Below are 24533 nucleotides of genomic sequence, written 5' to 3' on the forward strand. Positions count from 1 at the left end.
CACATTCTAGGTAGATAGAAGCAGGCACTAAAACGCATGAGGCGCCGAGGTCTCAGGGACAGTCATACTCTAAAGCCTCGCAAACCCCCTCGGTTTGACCTGCGCCATCCGTGGAGGCAAATGTCCTACTTGGGTCTTGTTTCTCAAACATGCCCTGCGTCTCGATCTTTATCTTGAACAAATGACACATTCTGCCCAGCTGTTTCAAAGACTTACACCGATGCCCTCGAGGTTGTCTTTTTAGTCTTCTTCGACATGCAGCTTGCAGGTCTGTTCCTGGCTTTCGTCTGCCTTGGGTCATGTTATGGGCTCATCAGTGCAGAAAACTCTACCGCGATCGAGGTTGTTCAGGTGCCAGAGCTGCCAACATGCTCTGTAAGTAGCAGCAGAGCATTTCATGGTATTGAAATCTTACTCCAAAGAGGAAACAACCACTGACTGAGATTATGAATAGTTACCATGTTTTCACCTCGCCCTTAGGGACATCAACTGTCCCCACGGCAACACTACTTGCGCGTGTGGGAATTTAGACATGCAGATATCCATCCAGGCCTGCTCAAGGTCATTGTGTAGCATTTACGATTCTTTAGGTGTGTAGACTCCTCTGGTTTGATCGATTCCATCACTCACTCGACTCTCCGAGTGCCATCCGTCAAAACTTTGTTGACTGACAATCTGTCTCCTCATGGCTGTTTTCTTTTTTTTTCAGAAACTCACAAGTATCTCGACGATGTCTGTGGCCAGCCTGATCGCGACCAAGGGACACCCATCCGAGTACTTTGCTGGCTCGGATTGTTCCTAACCACTGTTTCGGTGGTTGCGCGTGTCTTGTGCAAGATATTTGACCCATCCTCATCAGGATCGAGAATACGACCGTCGTTGTCCTTGTTGACTGGGGACGACCTTTTCCTCATCCTGACATACCTTACGAGCGTTCCCGTCTACGTTATCGTCGGCTACGTACTGGTTGATGCTGGTCTCGGACGAGACGTCTGGACACTCGAAACGAATAGGATCGACAGTATCGGCTACTGGATCTATGTCTTTGAGCCTCTCTACATTTTGATCATGACCTTCCTCAAAACCTCTTTTCTACTCTTCTTCCTTCAAATGTTCTGCCGCGGCCCATCGGAGCGGACCTGTCTCCGTGGTCTTTTGAACTTGCGACTCGCGCTGTGGAGCACAGTGATCTTCAACGCGGCTTGTGGGTTCTGTTTCATCCTGCCGCTGATATTGCAATGCAATCCCATCAGTTACACCTGGACTCGATGGCCCGGTGATGGGGAGCACAGCGACGGAACTTGTATCAACGTCAAGGCAGTCGTATGGGTGAATGGGGCCCTTAGCGTCATAACAAACGCTTGGATGCTTTACTTGCCCCTCTCTCAAATACACGGAATGAACCTACCCCGGCGGAAGCAGATTGTTATCGGCGTCATGTTTGGATTGGGAGCTTTGTAAGTTTGATAGTCTGGCTTCCACTTCATCACGCTCTCCGCGCAGACTTGCTGGATGATTTAGATGCTGACAGATGCTGCTCAGTGTATCCGTTGTTAGTGTACTACGTTTGCAAGGCCTAAACACGTACGGCTACACGGTAGTTGACCCTACCTGGGACTACTATCCAAGCGTAATCTGGTCGGTGCTGGAGTTTACTGTCGGGATGCTATGCGCATGTTTGTCGGCCGCTCGAGGAGTTGTGCTGCGCTCAACCACACATGGATCCAGGCTGTTCTCCGACACTGCAGGCTCGCCTTCCAACACCAGAGCATCGAAGCTAGCTCATCTGAGCAGAGCCAGTTTTCATAATAGACGCAAAAGCCATCATCAACAAGCGAGCGCAGATGCGGCAGGGGCAGGCGATAAGGGCTACCAAAGTGGAAGCTCCAGATTGGCCTTCACGTCCGAACCAATCGTAATGGAACCATTCCCGGAGATCACCGACATCGAGAGCAGGCCTGCGCTGCTACGAAGAGATTCCAGCTACAAAGACATGACTGAGCCAGCACCCGTCAGTGAAGCGCTCAAGGATATAATAAGAGAAACGACAAGGACCAGTCTCGAACTCAGTCCAATGAGGGAAGAATTTATAGAAGCCCTGAGGGTAGAGGATTCAGTGGCCCCCAACGCCGACAACTGCTCAACGGTGAGGAAGGGCACCGAAAATACAGCAGCGACCGGTGGTCGTCGCGTGTCGGTTTCGACCAAGAAGCGTCGCATCACACCCGACTTCTTCTTTGTACCTGCACTTACAGGCGGAGTCGGAAGCTCGTGGAGGACGAGCGTGGCCCTGAATAACACAAAGCGAGGCCGTGCAATGTCGTCACCTCGGTCTCCGCCCCGCAGTCTGTTTCGTACTTCCGACTGGGGCCAGCTGAGTTCGTCGTCGGTGACGGAGTTGGCCTCGCCGAACCAAACGAAACGGGAGCGCAATGGATCCGTGGCATCATCGATTCAAAAGCCCAATTGATATGGGTGTGCGGTTTTTCGATACCCATCCCATCAGTTCCAGCGTCGGATCACATCCCTTTTGGTCAGCAGTATTTTTAGACGGTAGCCAATGCAGAAGACCAACATGTGGGGATGGAGAATACAGACAAGGAAAACGTAGCCAAGATTCATCCGAGTCCCCAAGCTAAACCTGGGTACTTTGCTCAGTTACACACCATCCAGCACATACCCGAAGATCTGGGCATGACAAAAGTTTCATTGCTCGAGGAGGAGTGGCGCTCTGGACTGGGGCTCGCGAGACATGCCTGTGCTACTACAATATAGTATTCTGGGTACACCGTTGCTCGGACCCAGACTTGGCCAATATTCTGGCCAATAGGTGCCTCTGCACAGTTATTTATCCGCTTCCGCGCAAAATACTGTCGGTCGTGGGGAGGTACATGGCTTTTGGTGTGTTTGTAACAACAAGGAAGCATGTAACGGTAGTAGTTTTATTTAGTCTTAGCCTAGCGAGTGATGCTTATTGGAACGGAAAGAATAGTTTAAGAAAAGAACAAAATTATCTCACAGTTTGCATAACCGAGTCCGATTCCCCCGCGCAAATCAGATATGGTTCAGTGAACGCATATTTTTAAATTACACAAGATGTGTTGTGTTTCCAACTCATATCTTTCCGAGGGAAGAGCCGACACAAACCACATCCTGATGAGAGATGTTTGGCAGCCATAAAGGCGCTCCTGAGCCCCCTGGGGAAATTGACAACTGTATATTAATAGTCTGTAAACGGTCAAGGATGATCTGCTATTATTGTGATGAACTACTGTCATAATTAAACAAATCTTGTAGTTGCACTACCTTTTTTAAGGCTTCATTTCTTTTTTTTGGTCGCGATGAGCATCCATCCCTTTGGCCCCGTATAGTCACCGAATTGAGTTGTTCCTGCTTAGTTGGCATTCGGGACCGAGACCGTTTTCTATCGGACGGGTTTTCTCGGTGGCCACGTTGGACAACTTTCCAAAAGATCCCAAAGAATATGCATGACAAGATATGCCAACGCAGGGGTAGTTCTTGAGGTTCTATTTCCCGGCCATGCACCCTCAGCAGGGGGAACATGCATGTCTCAGCCTTGCCAATACAGCCTCTGCAATTATAACGGCAAAGAGATCAGAGTGCAGAGAACAATCCCCAAGACAAAACGACTGCAGAGCCGCCCGTGCTGGGTGGTGGTTAACACGACAACAACCACACCTGCCCACCCATACATGCCTACAAAATGTACTCACACGCGGAATTTTAAACCCGCTTGCCCGCCATCAATATGCATATTTCGCCGAGAGCAACTCTGACCTTTTCGGGGCTCCTCTTTCTCTCTTCTTCGATAGTGGCGCCTCCCGCAAAGCAGGGGGGGGGGGGGGCTGACCGAGCCCCTGCTTTTGGGATCTTTGATGCGGCGCAGTCGGACAAGCAAGCAAAAAAAAATGAGGGATCCTTGGCCTTCGGCCCCCAAACATACCCGAGTATACCAGGCGGATTGGGAGAAGGAGCAATTGAGTTTTCCTTCTTTTTTCTTCTTTTTCTTGGCTTTCTCTCCGATGGGTAACCTTTTGATAGGATGGACCAGGGGGCTTCTGGACGGCACAAGAATTATCCCTAGAACAAGAGAAAGGAAACAAGGCAAATTGAGAAGAATGAAGAGTTCAGATTTGTGTCCGCGGTCATTTTGGAAGCAATAGCCACCCTTTTCCTGGCTGGCCAGCACACCACCCCGGCAACCCCCTTTCATACCCACATCACAAAGCCGAAAACTTGTCATCGTTGTTGGGGCCTTTGGGCTCCCCATATCACTTTGCACGAGAACGGCCCGCCTCGGCGTCGTTTGTCAAACTTTGTATGCAACTTGGAGGTCTTATCTTGCAAGGCCTTCTTGGCCGAGAGTCACCCACGGGCGAATGGCTACAAGGTCATTTCGAGTACAAAGCAACTACCCGAGACACCATGTCAAAGTTATAGCATAAAGGTAACATAAATTGAGATTCGAATTGATTATGTACAAGACGTTCGGTTCAGCCGACGTAATGCTCGGTAGCAACGCTATTTATGAGAAGACTAGAGATGTGAAGAGATATAAGAGAAAAAAAAAGAACAAAAGCACCATGCTACCTGCGCAGTGGCCTTTCATGACGAGAGAGCAAAACAAAATATAGAAAAGTTTTTGGTGTAGCAATGTTGCTAACACCGTAGCCTTCGCAGACTGCATGCTTCTGTATGTGTAGCCACTCTTGGTCCTTCTATTCGTAATGGTGAAAACGCCGCGCTGCAAGCAAGTCTAAGAATCCGAACTCGACGAATGAGAAGAAAGAAAGCAAGGAAAGAAGTCTGAGAGAGAAGATGAGATAACAGAGTCGATGGATGATACGCCAGGCATGACAGAAATGGGAGAAATGAGTACAAAGGTTGGGAGGTGATTCTGATTTCATAAAGATGATCGATTTCGTCCGGCAGACTCTCCGGGACCACGTTCCGGAGAGACGGTTGCGTGGGCTTCCTGCCCTGTGATGCTTCAGCAAGTGAGGAGGTTTTCCAGAAGCATCCGAGTCGGCATGCCCAAAGCAAACAGTGCTGGGGAGTGCGAAAGAGGAGAGTTATTTTTTTCTTTCTTCGGCTTGTTGTGAGGATCGTGCTTCTGCATGGACAAGCTGTCCATCAAAGCTCCTCTGCGCCGCTCTGGACAATTGGAAGCTCTCAGGGTCCAATAGCTGACCGGAAGCTGCTTATAAAAACAGCTTTCGGAGTGGGTGATTCATAGAGTTGGCAGTTCGAGTCCAGCGTTTGACCGGGTACAGGTTTCGTTGGTTTGGCGATATTGAGACAACGGCCCAGTAGACCTGGCCGTCCATTTTCTCGTTGCTTGCTCATCTGTGGGTTGGGACATGTACCTTTTCGGTGACGCAGTAGGTACATCTGTAGTGACCGCAGTCATGGCAGACTTCTGTAGTTTTCTTGACCCAATATTGCTCTGAGCTGCAGTTGTGGCACCACCAAATTGTAACAGCCGTGGACGAGCTCCCTCTTCCTGATGATGAAGGCATTTTTATTTGCGTGATATGTCGTGACTTTTATGCGAGTGTTCGTGGCAAAGATTGAGGAGTGAACCCAAAGGGATCGAGTGCTTGGGAGAAAGTTTCTTGGGGTGAGACTGCTCTGTTTCAAGTGAAAGAAAAAGTACTCTATGAGTGATGATATACTGATATCCAGAGAATTCGAGGAATCAGTGATCGATGATGGTGAACGATAACCAGATCGACCAGAGGAGGCCTAAGGATGCAAGGACTTTATAGACGAAATGTAGACAGTGAAACACAAAGACTTTGTACCTTGACAAGTATAAAAGGGATGCCGATAGTTCGCCAACGGGAAGCAGCAGGAAAGAGCCGGCAAGAGCCGGCAAGCAAAGAAAGAGTCACAAAAAGGGCTGGGGGCCACAAAAACGAGGCAGACGTCGGTTGTGGCTATACATAGCTTTGGGTACATGTATAAACAAAGGCAAGCAGGCAGTCATGGCTCATACCGTCTAGTCGGTATCCACAAGCTACCATGCAACAAACACACGTCCAGTGGGGGGCCGTAAAGCTCGTCAATGACAACAGATATCAAGCCCCACCCCCGTAGTGCACCGGTCAACACAAGTAGGACAGGCATCAACATTGAAGGAGAAGGTGTGGCAGATGTATGGGTTGGTAGGTTGCGATTTAGTATGACAACAATGATGCCCAGTTTCAGGTGTGATTAGACTAATTAAATGGACCGCGCCGAGATCAGGCACGAGACCAAGAGCCGGGCAAGGCCGGAGGGGTGCAAGATGGTAACTGGGTAGGTAGGTAGGTGCGTAATTTGGAGAGGGTGGTTGATGGTGTGGAGGGAAGACGGGTGTGTATCCGGCAGCGCCCGCCGTTGTGAGGAAGTTGAGCCCGTGACCAGTTCGGGGACATCTGTATGTGTGAATTAACAAAGAGAAAAGACGCCTTGGTATGTGCTCTGGGGCGCCACAACAGCAAGGCTCGAAATGGATCAAAGGATATTCCACAATGGCCCGTTCGAGAGGCCGGGGCGGAGCATTAGATTGGTGTGTATCTCGAGTATGTGGAATTGGGGGTTAATTGGGATTCCATGGGGCTTTGCACCATCGGTATCGAGCAATGGGGGAGGATGTGGTATGCGAGATTGAGCCTTGGTGAAAGGGGTATGTGAAAGAAAGGTGGAAAAGACAGGGTCTCTCGAATGTCAGTCATAATCATGGAAGTCTGCATCATGTAAAGAAAATGTAACACCGCAGGAGGCGTTTCCAAGAGCAATGCCATCTGTGACTACAGGAACTCCGAATCAAGTGAACCTGGGCATTGGTCCAATCGCTGTCAAATAACGCCTCTACATTTCGAGAAAGTAGAGAATGTCAGGGTCTGGGCTTCCGTAGTTTTCCGGAGTGACATTAGCATCCATTGGGTGCGTGCAGGGCAAGCAAGAAAGCAGCAATGCAACACCCGAGTACGGCTTGCATCTCTGCCTAAAAATTGGTTGCTCAAACCACCAGGTAGACAATTGGAAGCCTAGCCTAGTGTAGATAGAAAGGCTGAATTAATCCATTGAGTGAGTAGGTACACGTCCAAGTGGGTCCAGCCGCTCCATTGCTGGACTTGTTTTGCGGGCGGTAGTGGAGATAAGGCTGGCATTGGCATGAATTGCATGCTTTTTTGTTGCTTTCGTTGCATTGTAAAGTAGGAGCGTTGTTGCAGGTGTATGGATTTCAGAAAAAGACGAGAGTGACCGGATTGATGCTGCTCGATCCATACTGACCCAATCCAAATATTGGGGGGTTCAGATTGGTTGTTGCTTTGAATCGAATGGCATTGGATTGGGTAGAGCCAGTTGGATGTGGTGGTGGTGGTGTGTGCCTTTACAGGACTTGACCGATTGGACCCCCAAGGCAACCGCCAGCCAGACTCTCGGGAAAGAGAGCGGGGGATGGATGTCTTTCGGCGGGTGAGCCTGCCTTCTGTCACGTGATGCGGCTCAAGAAGTGCTACGCGGAGGCTTGGCTTGGTCGGGCGCCTGGTCGCAGCCCGCCGTCATCAAGTTCCCTTTGACGCGTGCCGTTCGCTGACAGACATGACGTCTCTGTCCACTGGTTAAGCTTGGTCGCTTCGGAAATTGTCCAGTCACAACCCAACCAGGCTCTATTTCCTTTTTCGTCTTTTTTCTCTTTTGGTTGTCTTTTTCGATGCAACCCCATGCGCCACACCAGCTTGCTTTTGAGCTTTGCCTCACTCACTTAGCTGGGCTCTGGCTCCCTCCAAATGATGTCAACTGGGGCGTCAGCAAAGCCACAAGGATGCAAATGCCAACAAAATGCCCGCCCCCATGAAGGATTGACTTTAAAACATGGAGCTCGATTGAAATCTGCATGGAATCAACTCATAGTATTAACTTACCCCACTTGTCCTTGTACCAGTTGCACCCTCAATTGAACCCGGTATTGTTGGTGTTGTTAGTTCGTCTCGATGCCATTACGAACGATAGGCTCCACGTCCCACTCGTCCGCGGGGTGAGTGGGGTGGGTCTGCCTCAGGTCGGTCAGGCCAGTCACCTTTTCCAACCAAAACCCAGTGACCTTGCGCCGCCTCCAATCCAGCCTCGCCGTCCGCTGTTTGACTCATCATGACAACCCGGCGTGGGATACCAAAGGGAGAAACTCGACTCAAGGCGCCATTTTGAGCCGCAAACCAGGAGGGCGTGACCTCTGGTATGCCTAACTAGGCGCGGGCGTGACCGCAGCGCCTTGAGAATCTCGTGCTCGCTTGGCTCCTCGTATTTTCGACTTTCTTCCGAAAACCTACACCGAGGGGCGCGACAAACTTCAAGTCTGTTTTGGTCGACAGTTCGAGTCATAGAAGTCGAGAAAAGAGTTTCGATCCATTAATCCCTTTTCGTATGTTGTCCATTGACGAATCGAAGGTCCTAGTGCAGGCAGCAGCAACGATGTTGCATTTGGGCTGGTCGTTCGCACCTCTCGGCATCTTCCGCTGTGCTAACTGGGGTGTTCCCGGCTCGTGTACCCTTGAGTGTCATTCTTGCTCAGAACCATTCATCTGCCTACAAGGCAGCAGAAAATCCGACAGGTCTCATCGGAGAGACTCGGGTCAACTAAGACAGAGCTGACAGTTGTCGATGTTGGCCGATAGGATGTCGATTGGCACGATTTGTTCATTTTCGACGTTGTGCAGAGCATTTGCAGCAGCTCCCAGAGCTGATCAGCCGACATCTGAGTGTCGCTCCTCAACATTGACAGAATCTAATTCTGTCCTGTGGATGCCTCATGCTCGACCTCATGCGTGTATGTGTATCTATGGGCAGGAATTGTTAGCTTGTTTTCAATTGTAATCTCACTCTTACCCAAAAAGTCAAATAAAATTAGTGGAATCAACTCACGCTTTATGCTCCATAAATGATTGCCATTCAGTGCAGTTCCTGTGCGGGTTCGCAAGACCTTATAGGAACCGGTGACCGACCATACCACTGTTTTGAAGTCTGTCTTTGTAAGTTCGAGCTGACGATAGCAGGCGGATTCGTTCCAATGCAAAGGATTTGAGGCACTCATGCTATTCTTGATCCTTCTGACTTGAGTGAGACGGAGGCATTGTTGCCCAGGCAGACGTCAAATTGTCTGGACAACCTTGACCTTATATAAACCCTTATCCTTTCCCGAAGGAGGCCTGCGGCTCTGCTTTGTTAGGAGGGACTTTGATCGGATATTTGGACAAACCACTGAAGATGTATTATGACTCCCCCCCCCCCCCCCCTGGATGTGTTTGAGCAAAAAGGGCCAACGACAAGCGAGCGAGGGCTGACTTTTTTGTTCAGCTAGCAAGCGAGGGTCCGACCATTCCGGGGCGCTCTGGAGGCTTGAAGGCAAGCGTGAGTTATATACACACCAGGCGCTTGGCATTAGGTTGGCAAAAAGCGCGCGTCCGTGGCAATATTGCGTGATTCATTTGAGGCTGAAAGGCAATATATGGATTTGGGAGGGCTGCTTGCCACCAACAGAGCGCGTAAGGCCACGGACAAACCAGTTAGTCGTTCACACCCAACGACAATAAATGCACACTTGGCACAGGTTCAGGTGCAGAAAATACGTTGCACCTGTGTCCTCATGCCTTGGGAAAAAGTCAACTCGAATTTTCTTGGTAGCCAGGCTGCACGCCATGCTTTCGTCTCTGTGAAGTTCTGCACACTGCTGTTTTTCTTGGCCTGCGGGACTGGGTTGAGTCCTACATTCGGCGCACGTAACTGCTCCTTGTTCCGCGACATCGACTCGGTTTTTCCTCCCTGACACAAGAACATGCAAACTTCCCTGCAAAATTGCCTTCAAGGCAAAGGTATGTCGATATGACGGGCTTCTGATGTAGTGGGCAAGACATGAACAAGGCCGCTGTCATATTGTGATTCTTTTTTTTTTCTCATAAAAAAAATATAAAAAAAAAGAAGGGTGCGAACGACATAGGGTCAAGGACAGCCCCACTGCCGGTGTTCGTGTTCAGAGTCAAAAGTAAAGGGAAAGCAATCAGTACAAGCTCAAAACACTGTACATCTTTTAATATTGGCGACACGTATGCGTGTTCAAGTGATGAGCTGATGTCCGTTCATCCGGCTCAGCAGAGATCAACGGAGGGTGAAGACGATCAAAAGCACACAATGCCATTTTAGGCATTTATAGATTCCACTTGCACAAGAGATTCCGCCGGACCCGAGAACTTGGTTTGGCTTGATGACCCTGTGGCCTGATAACCAAGGCCACTACCGGAAAGCGACATCGGCCGAGCGCATCAATATTAGCACATGGTGTGGTTCAGAAAGCTGCACATCCACGGCAGAGCCGCAAGCCTTCCTGGCCCGCCTCTATCCAGCCCTGCCACCAGTTGTCCTAAGAGGTAAAAATCCCAAGACAGACCTGGATGTGCAGCAGCACACGTGCAGGGTTTGATCAGATCCCCGCAGAGCCGCCAGAGGGAAAAGCTTGACGTTTGATGAACACGGAACTAGCCGACAGCCCACTCTGGCCGGTGAGGCTCTGCTGTGCTCGGGAGGACAAAGCACATGGTGGACCAGGTCATAACGGCCAATGTATTAACGTATGATACTGCCGTCATTTCTGGTTGCGAGATTGAATTGATAGCGATTTAGGCAAGTTCATTTGGGATAATTGTGGTCTGTAGAGCCATCAGTACAGTCATCAGTACTCTTATGGATCACGGTGAAGCTGTTGTAGAGCTCGGCGACAGGATCTGAGGCTTATGGTACAGCACCAACCAACTCGTCCCTTCTGGCCACCCTGCTGAGCTGAACGAACTGACCACGCATTCTGCATGAATCAGCATCAATCTTGACCAAGCCCACGCTAAACCGTTCTCGCTCTATGTTCATGAGAAAGAAGCTGTCAGTCCAGGTGCCAAACAGTAGCGTACACCCACTTACACAACGATGCAGCGGGCTAAAGGCGTAAACTTTGCCAGAGACAGATATAGGTTGGCGATGAGGAGAGCTTTTGTGATTCCACACCTGAATTCCTGCTAAAGATAGCTCATTAAATCTCATCCAATTCATCCCGCGGGTCCCGAATGAAGGTAGGTACATAGGAACCTAGGTAGGTACCTGGCATACCGTACTGAAGATTGCATGGTTGAACTTTTTGGTGGGTGCCACTTACTAGTAGTTTCCATTGGAGAAGGACCTGCACGCAGCACGTTGTTCCCCGTCCCATCGCCCAATAAACGGCTGGGGCAGTTTAGGTGGGGCGTCCAGGATGCAATCAAGTGGAGAGCCCGCTGGATCCGCTGAAAAAGGTCCCTGTCAAATTTCTTCTGGCAGCTTTTGCTTCCTTCCTCATATTCACGGTGGACGGGCTAAGCTGAATCTGGATCATCTGATTGCGAGCAACTTAATTTGTTCCAGTTTTTTTTTTTTTTTTTTTTTTTTTTTGCGCTCGTCATCCATCATCACACTGCTACCAACACGATATGCGAGGTTCCTGTGCAGATGTGCAGAGGAAAAAAAAGGTTGCATACCTTGACATATGCACAATGCTCATTTGGACACGGAGGAAGCAGGGCAGCTGACTGACGGGTTTCCGAGCTTGCGAATGAGAGATTGGACAGCTTACCTTCAATGTTTGATGGTTCGCTCGCCTGTCGATGCTTTTCATTTATCCGCCTCAGCAAATTTGAAGCTGATGTTTTAACCCCTTTTTTTGGGATTACAAAGTTGCCTGAGCAGTTATAGTACCACATGTACCGTAGCTTGGAAACACGAGATAGCCGACCGAGATTCTGAGTAAAATTAACTGACCGTATCAAACACTCAGCGAGCCGAGGTACGGTACGCAACCCTGGCTACTGGCCAACGTGTCACTTTAAAGCCTGTTTACATCATCCCGGAGAGACAGAGAGAGCGGGGAGGACTATCAAGAATGGGTTGCCCGACAAGGTTCCTAATTGGACTCACGGGCGGCTACAAGCGCTCGTGCATATCGCCATCACAAAACAATTCCACACCAAAAATCCGCACTTCCCCCGCCCGTGGACCCGACAGCAGGGAATCACATCTTGGGACTTCTTGTCAGATATCAAGTCGTCTGATTGCTGTGCCGCTCCCATGCTCCGACTGAGATGCCACCCCGGAATCCTGTGAATATCAACGCAGCAGAGGGGCGCGGTGGGAATACCCTTCCAAATATGGCACCAATGCCGCGGCCCAGGGCGATGTTGGTCTCTGTCTGCTCTCACCTCAGATATTCTCATGATCATTTCTTTTTATCGTTTTTATTTTTATTCTTTTCTTTTATTTCTCCTTCTTTGAGAAGTATGATAATGAACACCTGATCATCGTTTTTGAGGCGCGAATTCTCTGGGATTGGCTCAACCAAAATAATAGAGTTCGAAGCAGACAACATGTCGCCGTCACCACCAGTGACCGACAACCAGCCACCAAGCCATAGATGTTGGACAACGGTATACTGCCGGTCTCTTCCGAGTAAGGGAGCCAAGGTAACCCTCCATCACGCAATGATGCCAACCAACCAGAGGAAGCACCACGAGATTCCTCAGCCGGCTGGGCGGCAAAGAGAAAAAAAAATCCAAAAAATTTCGAAACTACATGCGTGATTTGGGTTCAGCCACCATACCCACTTGATGGGTATACAGAGTACATAAACCTTCTGTACTCATGTCGCAACACGATACCGGAAGTCCGCTTGATAAAGGTGACTAAGTAGGTACCTTCACTAAATAAGGTATGTACAAGTCCAGCGCACATGTCGTCCGTGTTCAGTTCAGCTGCGAATGCATATCTGTCCATTAGGTTCCATGTACGGAGGCAGGGGGTCGATGGTGGTGGTGTCAGCTTAAACGAGGCACGCTACATACAGTATGTGATCGGCCATGCTGAGTTTTTGTTGCTATCCTGGCTGCATATTATTATTGTTGAGCAATTTAACGCGTATCAAGCGAGTTGGACATATCATGTCTTGGGCAGCACCTTTTTTTTGTAGTAGAAGGAAGTTGCGCTACAGTTGAAGGTTTATAGATGCCTAACAGAGAGAAGAAAAGATAATACGTCATCTCAGAAAAAGTAATGAGCAACAAAGAAATAAAAACGAAAAAAAATAAAAGAACCCATCAAATTCATCCATTTGATCAGGATGAAACAAAACATTTGACTGAACTCGATTCCCCGGTGCACAACAAACGGGTCGGCCCTTGCTCCGCTTATTTCCACGCTAAATCTCCTGAAGCTCAAAGCATGGCATGGGCCTGGAACCCACTGTCTGCGTGGCTTGGTATGGCCGCTTATGGGTATGACCCGACCGCCAAAAGGGCAGGTAGCCCCAGTGAAAAAAACCGACGACGATAAAAAAACTCAATCAATCAAAACCTTGATCCATGTCGGGGGCGGGAGTACCTACGCGGTACGTGGTCAAGGGCCCCGCACGGACGTCGTTACCTAACCCAACAAACAAAATCCAGTGGGCTCACTTCCATTTATCGAAAGTGCAGGCAGGTAGATCCCAGCCCCGTTCCGCTCCCGGATTGCCGCCTCCACCGCCGCTGCAACTCTGCTCTCACCTCACCCATAAACTCGGTTTCGATTTTTCTTCTCCCTTTGTCTTGTTGCTTTTGTCCAGAAGGAGACTTCTGGGGGGTTGCGGTTGTTGGTTCGTTTTCGTTTACAGCCAGCCCGCACGCACGCACACTCACTCGTAACTGGCAGGCACACGCACACCAGAACGCCGGTCGCTCGGTTCAGCCCGACGATTATTTATATTCGGGGTGCTTTGCTCTTCAGCTGCTTCGGCGTGCCTCCTTTTTCTTGGGGTCGGCTTGTCTACCACGGTCTGGACTGGGTTTTGCATCCTCACTCAACCTCGCATAGTTTGTTCTCATTTACTCGCCCGCGCATAAATCCCTACCTTGCGCCTGCTCGCGCCTTTTAGGGCTCGCGTTTCTTCAAATTTGTTCATTTGAGCCTGAGTCAGCCATCATCACTTTGCATCTCAACGCAGCATTGCTACACCTTTCCCTCAAGAACATCGCGCGAAAAAAAAAAAACATATTCAACATGTGCGGTCCAGGCGCAAGTACTCAAAAGACCACTCAGGTTGTCACCGGAGCCATCCCCATATTCTTGGCGGGGGCTGTGGTGTTCTCATCCTACGTCGTTATCGACAAGGTCTGCTATGGTCACTTTTACTCCCAAGGGTGGACGAGGACAGCTCACGCAATCACGGCCATCCTCGCCATATCGCTCCTGTTCATGACGCTCAGTTACATGCGCCTCTTCCACATGATTGTGCGGAACCCGGGCCTCGTGCCCTCGCCGAAGCATGATGCCAAATCCCAAGACCCAGAGGCACCGCACGACATGACATCTCCTTCGGAATCCCGGCCCGGCGGCAGGATCATCAACGGACCCGGCGACCCAGAGGTGCAGCTGAACGAGATTCCATCCCTGCGGCCAGACCGCCCGGAGCTTGAAGTCTTCTACGGTCTCGAGGCCTTTGTATGCGACGCCTACGGAAAGCCGCGCTACTGCACCAACTGTGCCACCTGGAAGCCTGACCGCGCCCACCACAGCGGCGAGATTGGCCGCTGCGTCCGCAAGATGGACCATTACTGTCCCTGGGTTGGCGGTATGGTAGCCGAGACCTCGTTCAAGTTCTTTGTCCAATTCGTCTTTTATGCCACCGTCTTCTGCACCATCTGCCTGGTCCCAGCCGCCATTGTCCTCAACGCCCAGATGCGTTCAGGATTGGGCGTGGACCCCATGGTCTGTGTCGTCGTCGGCCTCGGTGCCTTCTTTGGTCTTTTCTCATCTACGATGACCTTCAACTGCCTGCGTTTCCTCGCGCTCAATACCACCAACATCGACGCCATCGACTACGATTCCAAGTGCTACCGCCTGGCCATTCGCGTCCCGGACGAAGACGCCACCCACCGCGGCGCCGTCTTTTGCCCCGTTGTCTCCTTCCCGCTCCACAGGGATGCTTTCCGCCCGCGCTGGGCCGAGCGGGACATTGGCCCAGACGACGAGACTGACGAGCAGCGCGACGAGCGTTGGGCGAGACTGGACCGCCAAGCTGGGGAGCAGAGCGCTCGCACCCGCGCCCACATTGCGCCGGCAGCCCGTCGGCGGTACTACGCCGTGGTCACGACCAAGCCCGGGGAGAACCCGTGGCACATGGGCAGTGTATATCTGAACATCTGCTCGGTCATGGGCAACCGCGTTTTCGACTGGTTCCTGCCCATGCGCCAGAGCCCGTGCATTAATGAGCAAAGCGACCAGGGCTTCTACCGTTTCGGGCCGCTGCTTGAGACGTTGAGGTCGAGGCACGGCCTTCGCCGTCCCGATGAGGCTGTGGAGGAATGTGAGAAGACTTCGTTGATTTGAAGAATCATTTCATTCTCGTGGTCGACCACACGACAGTATCTGTTTCTATAATTTGTTTTTTCCTCCTCTCTGTCTCTATCCCCCTCTGATCGGCGTTAACACTGGGTTTCGGTCTACATCAGTTTCTTGTTGATTACATGATACACAATTTGTCCTTCCGTTTGGCCAATAGCCTGCATTTTATGATAGTTATGCTTAAGCCCCCAATGCTTGAATACTCAAGATTTCCCGGAAGGATGGATTCCTTGTGATTGATCGTGAAAATGTCAAAAAGTACAGGGGGGTATGTCAAGCGTCCCAGGGATGGTCAAGGGTAAGCCGCCCAGACCTGAAGTGCATGGGTTTCACAACATTGACGCATCGGGCTTTATCCCCGGGCAACCATCTCGGAGTTTATTCCCTGAGCCTTTCCACTCGTCAACAATAACTTTGGTGACAGAAAAGGTCCCTTGCAGCAGTCCCCGGCGTCAACGAAACTTTTTTGTTTGTCAATTTTTAAATGTGATATAACCTTCGCTTTCTAATTTTTTTTTATTGTAGCAAAAACAGGTTTTCAGGTATCAGAGATGGGCGCACCATGCAAGCCATAAGTCTATCTTGCCCCAAAAGGCTCCAACGACACAGAAAGGCGGGGAGCTTACAATGGGCGGTGTGTAGCTAAGGTAGTCAAAGGTATGTATGCACGTTGCTCTTGAACCGGATCTCGGGGCTTTTTTTTTTCTGTCGCCCTCGAGATCCTACAGAAAAAGCACCACGGAAACCCGCCACGTGTGTGATGAGGCAAGGCAGAGAAAGAGACGAGACAAAAAAAAAGACGCCGACCGTCCACCGAACTTTTTTTTGGGTTGGGTGGCAAGGGAGCATAGCAAGGTCAAGCAAAGCAGTGGAATGACAGACGTCGTGAAACCTCAATTCCAGACTAAAACCCCTGGAGGGTTTTTTTTTTTTTTTTTTTTTTTATTCTAGAAAAAGCCTGACCGCTGATTTGTAAGGGTACCTTTTGGGTACCTGCTTCTCGTGAAATTCCAGAATACCAAAAGGTACCTGCTTAGCTACCTGCTTAGGTACGTAGGTACGCACTTACCAAGCATTTGGTGAGCGTTAGCAGCACTGGTTGGGATTGTTGTGTAAGTCGCCAAATTTGTTAACCGATTTCGTATTCAACGTAAACGCACGCGGGGCAAAAAAAAAAGGGGGGGGGGGGGGGGGGACCCGGGCTCTGTTTTGAGAGCAGTGTATTGCTTGACATTGTCGCCAATGATGTTGGAGGCTGAAAAAGATGGAAAAAAAAGAGACATCGTGATGAAAAGAAGCAACCGAAATATGTTTTGCGTTGAGCTTGTCGCCATCGAAAACGCGGCCCGAGAGCCGGCAGTATTTCTGCATTCTTGTTTTTTTTTTTCTTCAGGGCTGCAAAGCAAGTCGTTTCAAGCGTCGTTTTGCTTCTGGTACCGCTGTGCATATTCTTGCCGTTTTTTTATGTTTCTTTTGCTTCTTCTTTCTTTTATGGACCTTGGTTCATGTACAGTAGAGACTGTTTAGTCGAAGAATGCGAGACCGGTGTAAGCGAATGCCTAGCGTAGGGTCACAGAACTTTTCCATACATTGGAAACTCGTTGCAATTTCTAGAGACCTCTTTGTGTCTCATGAGTGATTTGATCGTAGGTTGGCTGCGGCATTTGCGCTTGAAGAAATCCTTGGACTTACTTGTGATGGCTTACCACGCTTCAGTGTTCACATCACCTCCTTCTCACATGGCGGTCACTATCAGTTTGACCACTTAATGCTTGGGCAGGTATCCTCAAGTCCGGAAAAAAAATCAAGAGAGACCTGCCATGAGATGTTTATCCAAACAATCGAAGCAGCTCACTGTTGATGTGGATCTACTTTCTGAGGGAGTGACTACTTCCATGAGAACGACCCCTGATTATCACCTGTAGTTATAACATGGAGGGCTTATTAGATCCAAGTCTTTCGTAGCTGTTATGGATATTGCGTTCGTTGGTCTGCTACGAAGCGAATCCGAGATCCTCGGCCGCTTTCAGCAGTGCTGGGTCGGCCTTTGCGAAGCGTTTTCTTTTCGCCGTAGGACGGCCCTTCCTCTGAACCTATCGGTACCAACTCAACTATGAAATCGAAAGGATCGAAACCCTCCATACGTAGTCTCTCTGGCCCTGGTTATGACAAGAACAGCCATATGTAGTCGACTGTCGTGTAATGCATGGAGTCGTTGGTTGGACCAGACAGTACCCGGATAAAGTTTTCACACAAGTCTTGTTCCTCATACTTTTTTCCGGTTGAGAAGACTGCGCAGCCATGGTTCGGCGAGCAAGAGTTGCCCCGGGGTGTCACAAGTCCGCACTGAAGGCTTCTTCTGGAACGCCAAGAGAAACACTTTAGTCCATGCTGTTCCTACAATGTTGATACCTCTACCGAGTTGCGGTGATTAGGAGCAGACAGGCCCGTAAGTGAGACACTGAGATCTCCGAGGCAATGGTCTAGATATCTAGTAGTGAGGCTGATGGTTTAAAACTCAAAAATAACTACCCATATTTGAGCGCTCAGCGCTTCAGGGGCACATGCAAATTCCGATATGGTTTTTTTTTAGAGAATTTCTGGCCGAGAGGATTCCACGCGAGTTCTTGCAGTTGTGTGCTTCTCACAATCCCTTAGCCTTCAGCTCTATATCCTGGTCTTCTTTCCAAGCAGGTAAGATCGATCGATCCCTTTTCGGGACTTCGGCTACAAATTATTCCTCTCGGAACCGGCGCCGGCATTTCGTGAGAGCATGTGGCCTGCCGCAGTTCACGCTAGGATAAGGCAGATGATCTTCCCCGGTTTGAGACAGATTATCTAGATTTGGGCCAGATCCCGCAGGTGAACTTTACCGGATGTTTTTTTTTTCTTGTTTGCTACCACCCTGGACGGCCGTCAATTTGAGGGAGCGGGTGACCAAATCGGGTCTATTGCCGAATATGGAGTTTTCGGAGCGAATACTCCGATTGTCTATCGGCCGAAATTATGGTGACATTTTCTATTTTTCTATGGTACAAATTGCTCGCAAACAGAAGGAGAAATATAAGGCAAGGGGGCGGGAGAGAGACAACGTAACTATTATAGCGTTGAAATATATCGTGAGTGGTATCGTACGTATAGCCATCAATAAGTAGAGTGCAGCTTTTACGTACTGAGCTTAGTTCGTGACTGAGGCTGCAGTATTGCAAACGGTTGGATAATTCAGGGTTGTTGCGAGCCTACTGTATGTTTGGTTCCGCTAACAGCCTGGTAATCGAATAGTTGGGGTGCCAGGGTAAGCAGTATAGTATAGCTGCCACAAGGTGCCTTCTTAACCTACATATCTCGGGCTGTCAAAAGTAAACATTCGGAAAAGAAGCCTCGGAACAGCTTCGTAACTTGACTCCACTCATCTTTGGAACAAACTAGCCACATATCAAAGTAGATGTTGCACTTTGTAACAGTCTATGTGCTGCATTCAAGCTCTTTGAGATGCTTCATGTCATCCGATCCACCTCCCCCAAGATCTTCAAGCTCCAGACTGACTCGTCCCATCTTCATCTGCATCACTCGTAGGTTTGCATATAAGAGAAGGTGCAGTGGAATTCCGAAAGTAAACCTTGTTGGCGACCAAAGATCAGATCAGATGACGCAACGACACGTAGAAGTGGTAAACAGGCTTCGGTGGATTTGGACGCGATATTTTCAGCGTCTACATGTACATTGTTTGTAAGCTTACAAAAGACTCGCTATCGACATAGACACCAGTTCAAAGCACAAGATAATAATACATGACCGTCCCTTCCTTCCCTTTACAGTTCCATTATGTAAAACGGCCTGATCCCAATAACCCAAAACCTGTCCTGTTGCTCCAGAATTCCGTTGCCCTTACCCAGCCATCGAAAAATACCCGTTGCTGTTATGTAAAATAAAACAAAAAAGAGATAAAAAAAACACAGCACATTGAACCCAAAAAAGTCATCCTTTTTTCAGAAAGACAAAGAAAGCAAAGAAATCCAACAGAAAACCAGTCCCTGCCGTTCTTGTATTTCCAACCCCACATCTCGTACACACACACGCGCCCGCAAAGCCCCCCCCCCCCCCCCCAAAAAAAAATGCCCACTTGGACAGGGAGGTGAGGGTGTTTAATCATCCGGAAAAAGCGTAGTCACGGGCGAGGCGGCCCGCTCGGCGTCCTCCCGCATCCCTGGCGGCATCATATCCAGCAGGAGCTTGTTGCGCCTGCGCAGCTGGTCGAGCTCGTGCGACAGCTGGGCGACGCGGCGCTGGCACCGGGCCAGCTCCTGCTCCGTCTTGAGGTTGTGCATGCGCTTGCGGTCGCGGCAGCGCTGCGCCGCCCGCGCGTCCCGCCTGCGCTTGGCGTCCGCCGCCGCCGAGCCCTGCTTCAGGTCCACCGTGCACTCGATGGCGCCCACCACTCCTCCTCCTCCTCCTCCGCCACCGCCGCCGCTGCTGCTGCCCACCACCCCGCCGCCTCCGCCCAGCGGTATGGAGATGACAGGCTCCCGTCCGTCTTGGTCCCGTATCCAGAACCCGCGGCTGTACAGCGGTGGACGGCCTCGGGTGGTGGTGGTGGTGGTGCTGGGGAATGCGGAAACTACGGCTGCGGCTGCGGCGTTGTTGCTGGTGCCGTTGCTGCTGTCGCTGCTCCCGATGCTGCTGGTGCTGCTGGCGTTGGTCGATGTGGCGGCTAGAGCTAGCGGCTGCTGCCGGTCGAGGGGCTGCGACATGGCGCGGCTGGAAAAGGGCGAGGGGGTACCCTGTGCCGTGAGATCGCCACCAAAGGGGGACAGAAGACGGCGTGGAGTGGCCCCGTGCCCTGTGCTGCTCCATGGAGATGAGCCGGCTGGCAGGGCCAGCTGCTGCTGCTGCTGTTGCTGCTGGGAGAATTCCTGCTTCGGGAGGCGAGCCTGTGGAGTTGTGACGGAGAGGCTTCGGCTGCTGGCGGGAGATTGTTGTTGTTGCTGCTGCTGCTGCTGCTGCTGTACCGCAATGTCCCTGGGAAGCGGCAGGACTCGGGGGCTTGCGTGTGGCGTGCTTAGCCCATTGATGGCGGGAAGAAGCCTCTGCCGTTCCCATTCCTGCGTGCCCTGGGGGAGTATGCGTGGAGATATGGATCTGTCCTCTCGTGACGGGAAGCGGTGCGGCGGTGCGGCAAATGCCGAACCAGATGACGATGGTGTTATTGCTGTTGCTGCAGATGCTGCTGTCGATGGCCGGCCGTCGTTGAGACCGACCAGAGTCCTCGGGGCCGCGGTAGACAGCGTATTCCTGCTCGCTACTGCCGCTGCCACTGCCGCTGCTGCCGCCGCCGCCGCCGCCGCCGCCGGTGTTGTCGTCGTAGTTGCTGCTCCAAAAGTCGTTGTTCGCGCTGGCACCGTGGTATATTCCGCATTGAGATGCTGCTGATCGAGCGGGTTGAGAATGTTCCTCAGGTTGCTCGCCTTCATGTTTGTGAGTAATACAAAAATAAAGAAGGCGTTGGGAAATTTGGCCGAACCCGCCTCTGGGTCCTTTGTGGCTCTCTATATTGGCGGCGTGAAAAGAACAGGCGCTTCTTTTTTTTTCTGGGTTTGCTTTGATCTCTTTTGCTCTCTTGCCAATGACCGGATCTTAGTTTCTATTGATGCCAGTAAAAAAAAACAAAATAAATAAAAAAAAGGAATTTGTTTTCTTCAGCATAAATCCGAACAAACAAGGCCGGCCATTTGGGATCTCGGAAAGCCCACAAATTTGCATGACTGACTGGAGAGGGAGACCTGGGCATGAAAGGATCTCTCCGATGGTTAAGTTTTGCACATTTCTTTTGCCTGCAAAAAATCCTGCTTTTCTTCTTGTGGTTGCTCTATTATTCTCCCCCCTCCCTTTGATCAAATAGTCAATTGTCCATGCTTCAAGGAGAGCCGACGAAAAGGCAACAAAACAAAAACGCTGAGGCTTGTTCCAGCTTAAACATCCCTAGCCATTCATAGTAACCCATCCTGTTTCTTTCATTTCCCCTGTATTAAGTTTTTGGGGGGGTAAAAGTTCCTTCTTTACTTTTTTTCCTGGTCCTTTTGTCTTGTTCTTTTTTGGTTTATTTCCTACCTTAGCTATCTGGGCCAAGCCTGCTACCAGAAATCGAACAAACTTGGAGAAAAAGCATGGGCAGGGCTATAAGGTGAGATATATACAGTATTTGATGCTCTTGTGTAAATGGCGTCACCCTAGACCGAATCGGGCAGTTTCGATCCAGTCTAACCAGTCGCAATCATTATGATCTGTATGATTATTGTGTAGGTATTATTTCTTCCTGGCCGGGCATGTACCCTTACGTCGAGCTACTATTACAGGTCTAATACCAATTAGAGAACCTTGACGAAAAACAAGACAATCCACACGCACTACGTGCACATACAAAAAAAAAAAAGGAAGAAGACTTAGCAAGCAAGGCCAGTTAGCAACTACCTAGGTACCTACCTTACCTAGGTAGGTAGGTAGCAATTACCTACCTAGGTAGTTAACCACAACAAAGAACAAACATACCCTCCAATATCTTGTCAGGGATCTCATCGTTGCAAGGATCTTGCGACAGCATATCGCACCCCCTGGTCGCCTTTCGATGCACGCTAACAAATCGCGGCTTTCCTGCGCTCCATCCCTAGATTACCACGATTTGTGACATGTCACTTACAACACAACTACTTTTTCACTCGACCCGCATACCAATCAACTTTGCTGATTCGGCCATTAATCACCTGCAGGCCCGAATCAATGATGCATCCAGTAGAGAAGGTCTCTCTTTGTCTGCCTTGCCCCCCTCATCAAAGCCTTGTCAGTTGCAGCGTGGGGAGAAGAGGCTTGCTTGTCTGGAGAGAGAGATAGAGGGAGAATAAGAAAAAAACAAACAAATATTTCATGGCTGGCGCTGGCACAAGCGTGCGGCGCGGCGAAAAAGATAAACAAATAAAATAAAATAAAATAAAAAATACAAGCGCCATTTTGAACGTTTGTTACAACTGCTCGGCGTGTCAAAGGGGCCTTTCCTTGTTTGTTCTATTTATTTTGTGATTTTTCTATCATTTTGAGGCTTGCTGCTCGCGATATCATGCTCTCATGGCTCCCTGAAATCCCGCTGTCCTCCTCATTCTTGTCTATATCATGTCGACATTTGCCTACCTTTGAGCAAAGCAAAAAAAGAGGGGGCCTTTCCAAACACTCACATATCCCCACAAAGCCTTCCACTGTTTATTTTGTTTCTTCATTATACATAGCCTTCTTGTCCTCTTCTCTTTTTTTTTGAGTCGTTTCTCCTCCCCCGAATAATTACTACTCCAAGAAGCCACCTGCTCTTTAACCTCGGGTTTATAAGGGGTCACCTTTTTTTTTGTGGAGAGTTGAGATCTTTGGAAGGCAGCTAGTTAGTAACTATCAAGTCGAGAGACCTGGCGTTGCTAGCAACAAAAAGCTCCTTCCCCACGCCCATCAGATATCCAAAGCTTTTTCTCCACCTGCTGCACGAAATACATCTCTCCGCCATCATGTGCACCTACCAATACGTAAGCCCTGTTTTTTTTTCTTTGTTCTCCACCAAAGACAGCCTTTTCCCCAGCTAGTTCACCCACAAGTAACTAACCCAACAGCTTTGACGCACAGATGGAGTACAGCTGCGGCCACTGCAGGACCATTGTGTCGGAGTGGTGCAGCCGGTACAGAGGAGCACTCCAGTCGCACATCAGATGCCGGCCAGAGATCCGATATCACACCACCAACGACTCCCTCTGTTGTGAGTATTTGCCCTCTCCACGATTCTTCTCCTTTCCTACCCAAGAAAAAAAAACCCCCCCACTCCAGGGGTTGATGTTGGGATGACGGCCTTTGCTAAACCAGGGACTACACTCCTCGCCTTGCCACAGCTTATTGTAAAGAGCAACAAATGCCAAAGCCTGCCTGGATGCCTCCTAAGCCACAAGAGGGCTCACGGACGTACGTGGGCCTCTACAAGGCCCGATGAACGGATTTTTCCGTTGTGTTTTTCCTATTGCTTTAATCAGCTGTTTCCGCATGGCTGGGATTACATGTGGCTGCTTTGTAAGATGACCATAAACTCGTAGGATGACGATCAGTGTGTGGGTTCTTTTTTTTATTTTTTTTATTGGGCATATACTGGCTGGGAAATGGGTGTTACCGGAGATGGCTTTTTTTGGCCTCGGTTTGTTTTTGGGAGTTATTGGTTTGCTGGTTCTGCATCATGGCAGGGGTTTCGGTCTTTTCATCTAGTTCCATACGGCTGAGGGTTTTCTGGCAATGTGTCGTATGCTTTTTTGTCATTTTTTTGGAGCGTTTTTTGTCACTTGCAAATCATGGCGAGGCGCCTCGTACGGACAACGCCGATGCGGGGGAGAAATCACGTTTTGCCAAAATAACGCCAAAAAAAAGAAGAAACAAGATAAGAATAATGAAAATACCCACAGACACAACACGAAAGCCTCCCTTTTTTTTATTCTCGCAATAGCCACCTTTATTACATCGGTAATAAGTCGACAATCTCTTTGTCCTAGCCCACAACGGATCGGTTATAGGGTGGGCAAAAGAGAAAGGGGGATGGATCTAAACTGGCATGCTCCTTGATAACCCCCTGTAGCCAAGTACGATGCAGGTCCCAACCGCTGGGTAAAAGCTGGGGTACATGGCTCTTATTTAGTCTTAGCCTGATGAACGTCTATCGTTTTTATTTTATTTTTTATTTTTTGTGTGTGAAGATCTTGGTATACATATGTGTACAAACATACGCACATCAAGTACATCAGACGGGAGAGTACAGGTTTGACAGGGCATCAATTCTCAAACGTCAGATGAATGCCTGTCAAGGTTGTGATGTTGTGGGGGTGTTTATCAAATGCCGGCCTTTCTTGCTTGAGCAGAAAAAAAAAGACAATCCACCCAATGACGATTGGTCAAATGCTGCAAGGAAATCAGATACACCTCCAGGACGCTTCTACCAAGAGAAAAAAGAATGTGCAAATCAACTTCTTTTTTTGCCGTGTCTCATGGCGATCGTCCGGGGGGGCATC

General features: G+C 49.7%; 6 protein-coding genes across 6 annotated transcripts; 4 read left to right on the top strand and 2 right to left on the bottom strand.

Annotated features, from left to right (window-relative positions):
• Nucleotides 1–730: 730 nt before the first annotated feature.
• MGG_02935 (uncharacterized protein) lies at nt 731–3019 on the top strand (the record flags this gene model as incomplete). Its single annotated transcript, XM_003720728.1, has 3 exons — nt 731–774; nt 933–1457; nt 1543–3019. 3 exons carry the CDS (start codon nt 731–733, stop codon nt 2468–2470), a joined length of 1497 nt encoding a protein of 498 aa, XP_003720776.1. The 3' UTR covers nt 2471–3019.
• A 3231-nt stretch (nt 3020–6250) lies between these two features.
• MGG_17915 (uncharacterized protein) lies at nt 6251–7069 on the top strand (the record flags this gene model as incomplete). The annotated part of the gene is made up of 3 exons (XM_003720729.1): nt 6251–6321; nt 6463–6574; nt 6923–7069. The coding sequence occupies 3 exons, from the start codon at nt 6251–6253 to the stop codon at nt 7067–7069; spliced, it is 330 nt and encodes a 109-aa protein (XP_003720777.1).
• A 3725-nt stretch (nt 7070–10794) lies between these two features.
• On the bottom strand, nt 10795–11372 carry MGG_17916 (uncharacterized protein; the record flags this gene model as incomplete). Its single annotated transcript, XM_003720730.1, has 3 exons — nt 10795–10864; nt 10978–11044; nt 11210–11372. Coding segments are annotated over 3 exons (300 nt in total), but the record flags the coding sequence as incomplete, so codon positions are not given.
• Nucleotides 11373–13563: 2191 nt separating this feature from the next.
• MGG_02933 (uncharacterized protein) lies at nt 13564–15676 on the top strand. The gene has a single exon (XM_003720731.1). The coding sequence runs from the start codon at nt 14116–14118 to the stop codon at nt 15442–15444; it is 1329 nt and encodes a 442-aa protein (XP_003720779.1). The 5' UTR covers nt 13564–14115; the 3' UTR covers nt 15445–15676.
• Nucleotides 15677–19604: 3928 nt separating this feature from the next.
• Nucleotides 19605–20930, bottom strand: MGG_12560 (uncharacterized protein; the record flags this gene model as incomplete). The annotated part of the gene is made up of 1 exon (XM_003720732.1): nt 19605–20930. One exon carries the CDS (start codon nt 20928–20930, stop codon nt 19605–19607), a length of 1326 nt encoding a protein of 441 aa, XP_003720780.1.
• A 2070-nt stretch (nt 20931–23000) lies between these two features.
• On the top strand, nt 23001–23473 carry MGG_17917 (uncharacterized protein; the record flags this gene model as incomplete). The annotated part of the gene is made up of 3 exons (XM_003720733.1): nt 23001–23018; nt 23116–23245; nt 23376–23473. 3 exons carry the CDS (start codon nt 23001–23003, stop codon nt 23471–23473), a joined length of 246 nt encoding a protein of 81 aa, XP_003720781.1.
• Between the last annotated feature and the right edge of the window lie 1060 nt (nt 23474–24533).

This window comes from Pyricularia oryzae, chromosome 7, assembly GCF_000002495.2.
Source record: "Pyricularia oryzae 70-15 chromosome 7, whole genome shotgun sequence".
NCBI classification, from domain to species: Eukaryota; Fungi; Ascomycota; class Sordariomycetes; order Magnaporthales; family Pyriculariaceae; genus Pyricularia; species Pyricularia oryzae.

Excerpts from the sequence above, each read along its gene's own strand:
- MGG_02933 (XM_003720731.1), top strand. The coding sequence starts at position 14,116 with ATGTGCGGTCCAGGCGCAAGTACTCAAAAGACCACTCAGGTTGTCACC.